A 14,234-nucleotide genomic window follows, 5' to 3' on the forward strand; every position below is an offset into this window, starting at 1 on the left:
TGCTGTATATTACTACGCGGGCTGTGCTGTATACTACTACGCGGGCTGTGCTATATTATGCAGGCTGTGCTATATACTATGCAAGTTGTGCTATATTATATGCGGGCTTTGATATATACTATGGGAGGTATATTATATTCTAGGGGGGAGGCCGTGTTATATACTATGTGGCTGTGTTATATACTATTGCGGGGGTATATTCTATTCTATGGGGGAGGCTGTCTAATATACTATGGGGGGTATATGGAGGCTGTCTTATGTACTATGGGGGGCTGCATTATATTCTATGGCGGGCTACATTATATATTATGGGGAGGTGGGCAGCATTATATTCTATGGGGGGCTGTATTAGATTTTATGAGGGATGATTGCATCATACTCTTTGATGGGGCTGCATTATATTCTATGGGGAGGTGGGCTGCATTCTATTCTATTCGGAGCTACATTATATTCTATGGGGGGCTGTATTATATTTATATTCTATGAGGGGTGATTGCATCATATTCTATGGGGGGCTGCATTATATTCTTTGGGGGGTTACATTATACTCTGGGGGGGGGCTCCATTATACTCTGGGGGGGCTCCATTATACTCTGGGGTGGCTGCATTATACTATATGTGGGTTGCATTATACAGTATCGAGGACTATGGGGAATACATTATACTATATGAAGAACTATGGGTGCATTATACTATGGGAAGTGAATTGTACTACATGGATGACTATGGTGGAGCATTATAATATATGGAGGACTATAGGGAGTGTATTATACTACGTGGAGGACTGTGGTGCACATTATAATATATGGAGGACTATGGGGTGTATTTTACTAAACAAGTAAAATGCTGCCTATTCAGATTGTTTTTGCCGGAACAAAAATCATTGTTCTCAGCAGGACATCACCGGTGTAAACTGTAGATGTGCTGCTGATAACATGATACTGTATGATGATCTGTTAGTGATCTGTTAGTGATCGTTCTGTCCCATCATTATTCCTCAGCTGGTGGAAAAAGGCCGGGAAACAAGAGTTGAACAACTTCAGTATTGTCGATCAAACTCGTATAGTGGCCTGAACTCAGCGCTTGTAAATACAACCGAAATGCATCTGTGTGCTGTGCAATATGTTAGCATTTGGGCCCCATATTAAACTTTGCCTAGGGCCCCACTTTGCCTAAAACCGGCCCTGCCTACAAGTGTACAAAGATATTATACAGTCACCATGTGACAAGTGGGCCTGTGTGACTTCAAATGCCAGGGCGGAATATTAGTCCCAGTCCGGCCCTGATGTGAAGTGATGTGAGAGGAGCAATGAGGAGAAAGGTAGACGAGGAGTAAATGCAGGTGAGTACTGGAGAGATCATGGCGGTGACTCCTAAAGCACGTCTGTCCTGACCCCGCCCCCTGATCACATGACGGTGACGTCACCACAGGTCCTTCAGCGCTCAGTGCAGCAGCTCCGTCCTGGTTGTGTGCAGCTCGTGTTCTCTGGTGTCAGCCAGCAGCAGATTTCCCGCCATTCCGGTGAGATTACAGGAGGGTTTGTGGTAAATCTGTGAGAGGAGAGTGTGGGGTGAGATCAGAGCTGTTCCTGTGGAGGCTCCTGCTCCCTGTGACTGCGGCTCCTCAGTGTTGGGGACGGGCAGCATTGTATGGGGGATGTGCAGCGTCTGCTCCTCATCTCACGGCCCCCGCTGGAGGTGTAGTTACCACGGTGACCGTCCTCTGCTGGCGGTGTAGTTACCACGGTGACCGTCCTCTGCTGGCGGTGTAGTTACCACGGTGACCGTCCTCCTACGAGGCTGATAATGAGCGGTCAGATCGGCGGAGGAGGCCGCGGTGGAGTTTTGTGTCTTTTCCTCCAGATTCCTCCTGATAAATGTTGATATTTGGCAGAATTTAGTGATTGTCGTTCTCTCGTCCCCGGTGATTTCCATCTTCTCCTTCATCATGAAGACGCCGGCAGGACGAGATCCCTCCAGCTGATCCAGTGCTCATCCCTCCTCCTCCTGAATGACCCCGAGGATGGACGAGGACAGGGATGAGACCACCAGAAGATTATTCCACTTCGCCCTGGAGATCATCTCCCTGCTGAGCGGAGAGGTAACTCCTCTACATTTCTATCAGCTTTATTGTGTTCTGTGACAAGTCCGACATCCAGAATAGAGAGAAGGATTCTTTACTGTAAGAGCAGTGATTGTGTGGAGCTCTCTGCCCGGAGGAGTTGTCATGGGGATTCCCTATAAGAGCTGTAGAGGGGCCGGGATGTCTGTCCGGAGGGGAATAATATTCCCGGTTATGGCCCCAGATTACTGGAGACGGTTATTGATCCCGGGATTTCTACTGATTGTCAGATCTGGAGTCGGGAAGGAATCTTCTCCCTAAGTGTCTCTCTCCATACACAGGATTACACAATAGTGAGGAAGACACCGGGGGGCGGTGTGACTCCCATCATCCATCTCCAGGAGTCAGGGAGGCGGAGCCCGGGCCCCATCACAGAGCCTCCCCCGCACTCCCTGCTACATGAGAGGAACAAGAAGATCCTGGAGCTCAGCAACAAGATGATTGAGCTGCTGAGCGGAGAGGTGACTGCTGGGAGATTATACAGCACTGGAGGATTCTGGGTGCTGAGCGGAGAGGTGACTGCTGGGAGATTATACAGGACTGGAGGATTCTGGGTGATGAGCGGAGAGGTGACTGCTGGGACATTATACAGCACTGGAGGATTCTGGGTGATGAGCGGAGAGGTGACTGCTGGGACATTATACAGCACTGGAGGATTCTGGGTGATGAGCGGAGAGGTGACTGCTGGGACATTATACAGGACTGGAGGATTCTGGGTGATGAGCGGAGAGGTGACTGCTGGGAGATTATACAGGACTGGAGGATTCTGGGTGATGAGCGGAGAGGTGACTGCTGGGACATTATACAGTACTGGAGGATTCTGGGTGATGAGTGGAGAGGTGACTGCTGGGACATTATACAGGACTGGAGGATTCTGGGTGATGAGCGGAGAGGTGACTGCTGGGACATTATACAGCACTGGAGGATTCTGGGTGATGAGCGGAGAGGTGACTGCTGGGACATTATACAGGACTGGAGGATTCTGGGTGATGAGCGGAGAGGTGACTGCTGGGACATTATACAGCACTGGAGGATTCTGGGTGATGAGCGGAGAGGTGACTGCTGGGACATTATACAGGACTGGAGGATTCTGGGGGATGAGCGGAGAGGTGACTGCTGGGACATTATACAGCACTGGAGGATTCTGGGTGATGAGCGGAGAGGTGACTGCTGGGACATTATACAGCACTGGAGGATTCTGGGTGATGAGCGGAGAGGTGACTGCTGGGACATTATACAGCACTGGAGGATTCTGGGTGATGAGCGGAGAGGTGACTGCTGGGACATTATACAGCACTGGAGGATTCTGGGTGATGAGCGGAGAGGTGACTGCTGGGACATTATACAGGACTGGAGGATTCTGGGTGATGAGTGGAGAGGTGACTGCTGGGACATTATACAGCACTGGAGGATTCTGGGTGATGAGCGGAGAGGTGACTGCTGGGACATTATACAGGACTGGAGGATTCTGGGTGATGAGCGGAGAGGTGACTGCTGGGACATTATACAGGACTGGAGGATTCTGGGTGATGAGCGGAGAGGTGACTGCTGGGACATTATACAGGACTGGAGGATTCTGGGTGATGAGCGGAGAGGTGACTGCTGGGACATTATACAGCACTGGAGGATTCTGGTTGATGAGCGGAGAGGTGACTGCTGGGACATTATACAGCACTGGAGGATTCTGGGTGATGAGCGGAGAGGTGACTGCTGGGACATTATACAGGACTGGAGGATTCTGGGGGATGAGCGGAGAGGTGACTGCTGGGACATTATACAGCACTGGAGGATTCTGGGTGATGAGCGGAGAGGTGACTGCTGGGACATTATACAGCACTGGAGGATTCTGGGTGATGAGCGGAGAGGTGACTGCTGGGACATTATACAGCACTGGAGGATTCTGGGTGATGAGCGGAGAGGTGACTGCTGGGACATTATACAGGACTGGAGGATTCTGGGTGATGAGTGGAGAGGTGACTGCTGGGACATTATACAGGACTGGAGGATTCTGGGTGATGAGCGGAGAGGTGACTGCTGGGACATTATACAGCACTGGAGGATTCTGGGTGATGAGCGGAGAGGTGACTGCTGGGACATTATACAGCACTGGAGGATTCTGGGTGATGAGCGGAGAGGAGACTGCTGGGACATTATACAGGACTGGAGGATTCTGGGTGATGAGCGGAGAGGTGACTGCTGGGACATTATACAGGACTGGAGGATTCTGGGTGATGAGCGGAGAGGTGACTGCTGGGACATTATACAGCACTGGAGGATTCTGGGTGATGAGTGGAGAGGTGACTGCTGGGACATTATACAGGACTGGAGGATTCTGGGTGATGAGCGGAGAGGTGACTGCTGGGACATTATACAGCACTGGAGGATTCTGGGTGATGAGCGGAGAGGTGACTGCTGGGACATTATACAGCACTGGAGGATTCTGGGTGATGAGCGGAGAGGTGCCTGCTGGGACATTATACAGCACTGGAGGATTCTGGGTGATGAGCGGAGAGGTGACTGCTGGGACATTATACAGCACTGGAGGATTCTGGGTGATGAGCGGAGAGGTGACTGCTGGGACATTATACAGGACTGGAGGATTCTGGGTGATGAGCGGAGAGGTGACTGCTGGGACATTATACAGCACTGGAGGATTCTGGGTGATGAGCGGAGAGGTGACTGCTGGTAGATTATACAGGACTGGAGGATTCTGGGTGATGAGCGGAGAGGTGACTGCTGGGACATTATACAGGACTGGAGGATTCTGGGTGATGAGCGGAGAGGTGACTGCTGGGACATTATACAGGACTGGAGGATTCTGGGTGATGAACGGAGAGGTGACTGCTGGGACATTATACAGCACTGGAGGATTCTGGGTGATGAGCGGAGAGGTGACTGCTGGGACATTATACAGGACTGGGGGATTCTGGGTGATGAGCGGAGAGGTGACTGCTGGGAGATTATACAGAACTGGAGGATTCTGGGTGATGAGCGGAGAGGTGACTGCTGGGACGTTATACAGGACTGGAGGATTCTGGGTGATGAGCGGAGAGGTGACTGCTGGGACATTATACAGGACTGGAGGATTCTCGGTGATGAGCGGAGAGGTGACTGCTGGGACATTATACAGCACTGGAGGATTCTAGGTGATGAGCGGAGAGGTGACTGCTGGGACATTATACAGCACTGGAGGATTCTGGGGGATGAGCGGAGAGGTGACTGCTGGGAGATTATACAGGACGGCACTGGAGGATTCTGGGTGATGAGCGGAGAGGTGACTGCTGGGACATTATACAGGACAGCACTGGAGGATTCTGGGTGATGAGCGGAGAGGTGACTGCTGGGACATTATACAGGACGGCACTGGAGGATTCTGGGTGATGAGCGGAGAGGTGACTGCTGGGACATTATACAGGACTGGAGGATTCTGGGTGATGAGCGGAGAGGTGACTGCTGGGACATTATACAGGACTGGAGGATTCTGGGTGATGAGCGGAGAGGTGACTGCTGGGACATTATACAGCACTGGAGGATTCTGGGTGATGAGCGGAGAGGTGACTGCTGGGACATTATACAGGACTGGAGGATTCTGGGTGATGAGCGGAGAGGTGACTGCTGGGACATTATACAGGACTGGAGGATTCTGGGTGATGAACGGAGAGGTGACTGCTGGGACATTATACAGCACTGGAGGATTCTGGGTGATGAGCGGAGAGGTGCCTGCTGGGACATTATACAGCACTGGAGGATTCTGGGTGATGAGCGGAGAGGTGACTGCTGGGACATTATACAGCACTGGAGGATTCTGGGTGATGAGCGGAGAGGTGACTGCTGGGACATTATACAGGACTGGAGGATTCTGGGTGATGAGCGGAGAGGTGACTGCTGGGACATTATACAGCACTGGAGGATTCTGGGTGATGAGCGGAGAGGTGACTGCTGGGAGATTATACAGGACTGGAGGATTCTGGGTGATGAGCGGAGAGGTGACTGCTGGGACATTATACAGCACTGGAGGATTCTGGGTGATGAGCGGAGAGGTGACTGCTGGGACATTATACAGGACTGGAGGATTCTGGGTGATGAGCGGAGAGGTGACTGCTGGGACATTATACAGGACTGGAGGATTCTGGGTGATGAACGGAGAGGTGACTGCTGGGACATTATACAGCACTGGAGGATTCTGGGTGATGAGCGGAGAGGTGACTGCTGGGACATTATACAGGACTGGGGGATTCTGGGTGATGAGCGGAGAGGTGACTGCTGGGAGATTATACAGAACTGGAGGATTCTGGGTGATGAGCGGAGAGGTGACTGCTGGGACGTTATACAGGACTGGAGGATTCTGGGTGATGAGCGGAGAGGTGACTGCTGGGACATTATACAGGACTGGAGGATTCTCGGTGATGAGCGGAGAGGTGACTGCTGGGACATTATACAGCACTGGAGGATTCTAGGTGATGAGCGGAGAGGTGACTGCTGGGACATTATACAGCACTGGAGGATTCTGGGTGATGAGCGGAGAGGTGACTGCTGGGAGATTATACAGGACGGCACTGGAGGATTCTGGGTGATGAGCGGAGAGGTGACTGCTGGGACATTATACAGGACGGCACTGGAGGATTCTGGGTGATGAGCGGAGAGGTGACTGCTGGGACATTATACAGGACGGCACTGGAGGATTCTGGGTGATGAGCGGAGAGGTGACTGCTGGGACATTATACAGGACTGGAGGATTCTGGGTGATGAGCGGAGAGGTGACTGCTGGGACATTATACAGGACTGGAGGATTCTGGGTGATGAGCGGAGAGGTGACTGCTGGGACATTATACAGCACTGGAGGATTCTGGGTGATGAGCGGAGAGGTGACTGCTGGGACATTATACAGGACTGGAGGATTCTGGGTGATGAGCGGAGAGGTGACTGCTGGGACATTATACAGGACTGGAGGATTCTGGGTGATGAACGGAGAGGTGACTGCTGGGACATTATACAGCACTGGAGGATTCTGGGTGATGAGCGGAGAGGTGACTGCTGGGACATTATACAGCACTGGAGGATTCTGGGTGATGAGCGGAGAGGTGACTGCTGGGAGATTATACAGCACTGGAGGATTCTGGGTGATGAACGGAGAGGTGACTGCTGGGACATTATACAGGACTGGAGGATTCTGGGGGATGAGCGGAGAGGTGACTGCTGGGACATTATACAGCACTGGAGGATTCTGGGTGATGAGCGGAGAGGTGACTGCTGGGACATTATACAGCACTGGAGGATTCTGGGTGATGAGTGGAGAGGTGACTGCTGGGACATTATACAGGACTGGAGGATTCTGGGTGATGAACGGAGAGGTGACTGCTGGGACATTATACAGCACTGGAGGATTCTGGGTGATGAGCGGAGAGGTGACTGCTGGGACATTATACAGGACTGGGGGATTCTGGGTGATGAGCGGAGAGGTGACTGCTGGGAGATTATACAGAACTGGAGGATTCTGGGTGATGAGCGGAGAGGTGACTGCTGGGACATTATACAGGACTGGAGGATTCTGGGTGATGAGCGGAGAGGTGACTGCTGGGACATTATACAGGACTGGAGGATTCTGGGTGATGAGCGGAGAGGTGACTGCTGGGACATTATACAGGACTGGAGGATTCTGGGTGATGAACGGAGAGGTGACTGCTGGGACATTATACAGCACTGGAGGATTCTGGGTGATGAGCGGAGAGGTGACTGCTGGGACATTATACAGCACTGGAGGATTCTGGGTGATGAGCGGAGAGGTGACTGCTGGGACATTATACAGGACTGGAGGATTCTGGGTGATGAGCGGAGAGGTGACTGCTGGGACATTATACAGCACAGGAGGATTCTGGGTGATGAGCGGAGAGGTGACTGCTGGGACATTATACAGCACTGGAGGATTCTGGGTGATGAGCGGAGAGGTGACTGCTGGGACATTATACAGGACTGGAGGATTCTGGGTGATGAGCGGAGAGGTGACTGCTGGGACATTATACAGGACGGCACTGGAGGATTCTGGGTGATGAGCGGAGAGGTGACTGCTGGGACATTATACAGCACTGGAGGATTCTGGGTGATGAGCGGAGAGGTGACTGCTGGGACATTATACAGCACAGGAGGATTCTGGGTGATGAGCGGAGAGGTGACTGCTGGGACATTACACAGCACAGGAGGATTCTGGGTGATGAGCGGAGAGGTGACTGCTGGGACATTATACAGCACTGGAGGATTCTGGGTGATGAGCGGAGAGGTGACTGCTGGGACATTATACAGGACGGCACTGGAGGATTCTGGGTGATGAGCGGAGAGGTGACTGTTGGGACATTAGACAGGATGGCACTGGAGGATTCTGGGTGATGAGCGGAGAGGTGACTGCTGGGACATTATACAGCACTGGAGGATTCTGGGTGATGAGCGGAGAGGTGACTGCTGGGACATTATACAGCACTGGAGGATTCTGGGTGATGAGCGGAGAGGTGACTGCTGGGACAATATACAGGACGGCACTGGAGGATTCTGGGTGATGAGCGGAGAGGTGACTGCTGGGACATTATACAGCACAGGAGGATTCTGGGTGATGAGCGGAGAGGTGACTGCTGGGACATTATACAGCACTGGAGGATTCTGGGTGATGAGCGGAGAGGTGACTGTTGGGACATTAGACAGGATGGCACTGGAGGATTCTGGGTGATGACCGGAGAGGTGACTACTGGGACATTATACAGCACGGCACTGGAGGATTCTGGGTGATGATGGTGTCGCTGTTGTCAGGTTCCTATAAGGTGTCAGGACGTCGCTGTCTATCTCTCCATGGAGGAGTGGGAGTATCTAGAAGGACACCAGGATCGGTACCAGGACGTGATGATGAAGGAGCTCCGGCCTCTTACACCACGAGGTGAGAAGCGAGGCTCCTTGTTGGCTCCGGTGGAAGTGATGACGTCTGTGGTGAAATATGTGTATGTATATATATATCTATATGTGTGTAGTGACATATGTCTAGGGTTATATGTGTGACTAGTGATAATGTAACGTCTGTCCTGAAGGCAAGTTGCACCTAGGTGTTAATAGGTACTTCCTTGGGACTATAAAACCAAAAACACATGGGCCACCTACATAGTGAACAAGTCTGTAGAAACCTGTTCACACCACCAAAGAACTTGAAGACACAAAAGCGCACAGAGAGGTAAAAAAATACTCTGTTGTAAAAAAGTCACAGTAAATAAGCAAGTGCTAGTCAAAAAATGAAAAAATACAGGGTATTTAGTTAATACGTTTTTTTTTCTAATAAAAAGGTATGTTAAGCTGCTCCACCAATCGCCAAGGTATATCCATAATAGAGCAGTCCTGTCTAATGTATATAATCCCTATCTGATGTATTTAAAAACCTGATCATCTGTATAGTACCTGTATGAACAGGGCTCAGAGAGAAAATATCCACGTCGAACATGCGAGATGGAACAGCTACAATGCAAATGACCCACAGAGGAGTGGTGAACTCCCCAGTCTTGTAGAAACAAGAGAACAATTATAAAACCAAAAACACATGGGCCATCTGCATAGCGAACAAGTCTGTAGAAACCTGTTCACACCACCAAAGAACTTAAAGACACAAAAGCGCACAGAGAGGTCAAAAATACCTTGTTTCTACAAGACTGGGGAGTTCACCACTCTGTGGGTCATTTGCTTTGTAGCTGTTCCATCTCACATGTTCTACGTGGATATTTTCTCTCTGAGCCCTGTTCATACAGGTACTATACAGATGTATATAATCCCTATCTGATGTATTTAAAAACCTGATCATCTGTATAGTACCTGTATGAAGAGGGCTCAGAGAGAAAATATCCATGGCTCAAATAGAGCGGGGTATCAGTCCTCAGATAACCCCCTCCTAGGACATAAATCCAAGGAGACCACGTCTAGAAAACTTCCCAGTGATGGAGAAGGATACGGACTTGGATACTTTCCTGCGGGGATTTGAAAAAACCTGCAGGCAGTACCATCTACCCCATGAGCAGTGGGCACAGTATCTAACCCCAGGGTTGAGAGGCAAAGCCCTGGAAGTTTTTGCTGACCTCCCATCAGAGCTAGATGCGAACTATGAGGCCATAAAAGAGGCCCTGATCAAGAAATACAACCTGACACCAGAAGTGTATCGTAGGAAGTTCCGGAACCTACAACGTGGATCCACTGACAGCTATGCGGATGTTGTGAGCAGCTTGAGGACCACATTCCACCAATGGATTAGGGGACTTTCTGTTAACAGTTTTGAGGACTTTACGGATCTTATGGTCAAGGATCAATTTCTTCACATGTGCCCCACGGATGTACGACAATTTGTGTGTGATCGGGGGCCACAAACTGCGGATCAGGCTGCAAGGATTGCGGACTGCTATGTGGCTAACAGGATGCCTGAGGTGCGGAAGCCATCGGGATTCAGCTGGAGGGGAGGTAAGCCAAACGGGGACCCTTCTCCCTCTCCCGGCCGATCACCAGTGCTGTCCAAGCCCACCTTCTATGGGGCCACGGGGAATAGACATCCTCTGGGCGATGCATGCTGGTGCTTCTCCTGCAACAAAGTGGGACATGTTAGCGCTGTCTGCCCTGATAGGAAGAAACGCCCAACTACCACCACAAAGCTGTCTGTGCCCCCACCGTCTGTCCTCTTTGTAGCCGGCTCTGATGCGAGGGCGAATCAGAACTGTCATACTGTCACTGTGGGCAATAAAGTCACCATTGATCTCAGACGCTGGGGCAGAGGTGACCCTGGTGCATCCAGCCATGATAACCCCTGCTGATATCATACCAGGAAAGACTATGTCTGTAACCGGGATTGGAGGGGTCAGCCCTGCCGTGCCCATGGCCCGTGTGTACCTGGACTGGGGAGCAGGGAAAGGACTGAGAGAAGTGGGAGTATCAGAGGATATTCCCACCAATGTGTTGCTAGGAACGGACCTGGGGAGGATGGTGTCCCACTATGTTCCTCCCTTGCAAGTAAATGATGCAGAGAAGGTGGAAGAAAGTGACCCACCTGAGATCCCGTGCGAGGAGGGAAAATGTCCCAATGCACAGGACTGTAATTATGTGGCAGCTGTGACCCGGAGTCAGGCTGCGGCTCAGACTCAGGCCCAGAGATTAGAGGATGAGTCTCAAACAGAACTGCCAGGGCAGGAGGCCCATACTGTGGTCCCGGAGCCTCCATACATGGCAGACCCACCAATGTCCCTGATAACAGACACTGAAAACTCAGCTTCAGACCAGGGCCTGGCAGTCACACTAGGCCAGGGCCTGCAGGCTGACCGTCAGAGCTTCCAGGAGGCCCTGCAGACAGATGTCAGTCTGGAGGAGCTCCGATGTCTTGCAGACCGACCCACTGCTGCTTCTGACAAAGAGAGTATACTGGGACCAGGGCAGACTGTATACAGAGACTATCCCCACTGATACTACAGAATCTTGGGACTATGAACGGTGGCTAATCGTCCCTTATCCATTTAGGGAACAATTATTGAGAATTGCCCATGAAATTCCTTTGGCCGGACACCTTGGAATACAAAAGACTAAAACTCGCCTGACACACAACTTCTATTGGCCCAAGATGGGAACAGATATTGCCAATTACTGCCGATCGTGTGTAGTTTGTCAGCGAGTTGGAAAGTCCGGGAATATACAGAAAGCTCCATTGATACCACTGCCTGTGATCGATGAGCCTTTCCAGCGAGTGGCTGTGGATATCATAGGGCCACTTGCAATCGCTAGCAGCTCTGGCGAAAAGTACATCCTCACAGTGGTGGACTATGCTACACGATACCCGGAAGCTGTGGCACTATCCTCCATCCGAGCAGACAAAGTGGCGGATGCTTTACTGACTGTGTTCTCTCGTGTGGGTTTCCCCAGGGAAATGTTGACCGATCAGGGAACCCAGTTCATGTCTGATCTGATGGAAAGCCTCTGTGAAAGAATACAAGTACAGCATTTTGTGGCCAGTGCCTATCATCCCCAAACCAACGGACTCTGCGAACGTTTTAATGGAACATTAAAGCAAATGCTCAAAATGCTGGTGGAGACTTAAGGGAGAGACTGGGAGTGGTACCTCCCCCATCTGCTGTTTGCCTACAGAGAGGTACCCCAGGCGTCTACTGGGGGCCACTTGATTTGATTAAGGACTGTTGGGAGGATGACCCCAGAACTACTGGAGTCTCAGTGGTCGAATATGTACTGCGGCTCAGAGAGAGAATGCAAAAACTGAGCAACCTGGCCCATGAGAACGTGGCCCAGGCCCAAATCAACCAGAAGGTCTGGTACGACCGTAATGCCAGACTGAGGGCCTACGAGGAAGGGCAGAAGGTTTGGGTGTTGGTCCCTGTGTTGCAGAATAAATTGCAGGCCGCATGGGTGGGACCATATACTGTACATAAGCGGCTGAATGATGTTAATTATGTGGTGACACTAGATGGGCATGCAAAGCGTCAGAAAGTGTTTCATGTAAATATGTTGAAGGCACATCATGGCAGGGAGGCCTGTGTCTTATCTGTCTGTAGCCTGCCTGAAGAGGGGGAGGCTGATCTGTTACTGGATGTGGGGGCCGGGTCTCAGTACATGGAGTCCCTGGAGTCAGCAGAGTTTAACCCTGAGCTATCCCACAGTCAGAGGTCTGAGCTGATGGGGGCACTAAGCGAGTTCACCGAAGTCTTCACAAAGGAGCCTGGGAGGACACACTTAGCAGCTCACCATGTGGACACTGGTACTAACCCCCCAGTACGGCAGTCTGCATACCGTGTGTCAGCAGAGGTGAAGGCACACATGAGGGAACAGGTAGAGGAGATGCTGAAACTCAAGGTGATACAAAAATGCCTGGGCCTCGCTTGTGGTTCTTGTCCCAAAAAAGGACTGTACTACCCGGTTCTGTGTAGACTACAGGAAATTAAATGTACTGACTACATGTGAGGTCTACCCCCTGCCGAGGATAGATGAGCTGTTAGAGCAGCTAGCTAAAGCATGGTACCTTACCATCATGGACCTGAGTAGGGGATACTGGCAGATACCCCTGACCAGAGAAGCTCAGGAGAGGTCTGCCTTTATAACGCCATTTGGGCTGTTTGAGTTTCTGGTGATGCCCTTTGGTCAATCACTCATCGGAAGGATGTGATGGTTTTGCGTTGCTTATCTTGATGATATAGCCATCTTTAGTGATTCTTGGGAGGAACACCTCGTACATCTTTCTCAGGTGTTGCAAAAGCTTAAAACTGCAGGTCTTACTGTTAAGCCAGGGAAGTGTCAGGTAGCCATGCGGGAAGTACAATACCTGGGACACCAGGTGGGGGGGAGGACTGCTAAAACCTGAGCCAGGGAAGGTAGAAGCCATTACAGCCTGGGCCACCCCAAGAAGCAGGTACTGTCCTTCCTGGGTACGGCTGGCTACTATAGGAGGTTTGTACCAAACTGCAGTGCTCAGGCCAAATCGTTAACTGATCTGACCAGGAAGAGACTTCCTAAATTAGTCTCCTGGAGTCCTCAGTGTGAGGAATCATTTTCTGCCCTAAAGTCGGCATTGGTTAGTTCACCCGTCCTGCAGGCCCCAGATTTCACTTGCCGGTTTGTAGTACAGACAGATGCCAGCACCTATGGGCTAGGTGCAGTTCTCAGCCAGGTGAACCAACAAGGAGAGGAACGCCCAATTCTGTACCTAAGCAGGAAACTCCTGCCCAGAGAAGTGGCTTATGCCACCATTGAAAAAGAGTGGCATTCGTGTGGGCTCTGCAGAAGCTGCAACCATACCTCTATGGCCGCAACTTCACCGTGATCACAGATCATAACCCATTAAGTTGGCTCAACAGAGTAGTTGGGGACAATGGGAAATTGCTTAGATAGAGTTTGATACTTCAGCAATATGATTTCACAATTCAGCACAAGAAGGGAGTTGACCATGGCAATGCGGATGGCCTGTCTCGCCAAGATGGGGCAGATCCAGATACGTGCTCAGGAGCTGATCTGTAAGTCAACCCCCATGCACGTTCATAAGGAGGGAGGTGTGAAATATGTGTATGTGTATATATATATATATATATATAGTGACATATGTCTAGGGTTATAT

At 51.0% G+C, this 14,234-nt stretch overlaps 1 protein-coding gene across 1 annotated transcript in view; it reads left to right on the forward strand.

Annotated features, from left to right (window-relative positions):
* Positions 1–1,415: 1,415 nt before the first annotated feature.
* Positions 1,416–14,234, forward strand: part of LOC138658328 (zinc finger protein ZFP2-like) — a 41,224-nt gene continuing 28,405 nt past the window's right edge. The window contains exons 1-4 of the mRNA XM_069745796.1: positions 1,416–1,522; positions 1,955–2,101; positions 2,404–2,583; positions 8,918–9,041. Coding sequence (XP_069601897.1) covers positions 2,012–2,101; positions 2,404–2,583; positions 8,918–9,041 — 394 coding nt within the window. The 5' untranslated portion in view covers positions 1,416–1,522; positions 1,955–2,011. The remainder of the gene's footprint in view (positions 1,523–1,954; positions 2,102–2,403; positions 2,584–8,917; positions 9,042–14,234) is intronic.

This window comes from Ranitomeya imitator, chromosome 1, assembly GCF_032444005.1.
Source record: "Ranitomeya imitator isolate aRanImi1 chromosome 1, aRanImi1.pri, whole genome shotgun sequence".
Lineage (NCBI taxonomy): Eukaryota > Metazoa > Chordata > Amphibia > Anura > Dendrobatidae > Ranitomeya > Ranitomeya imitator.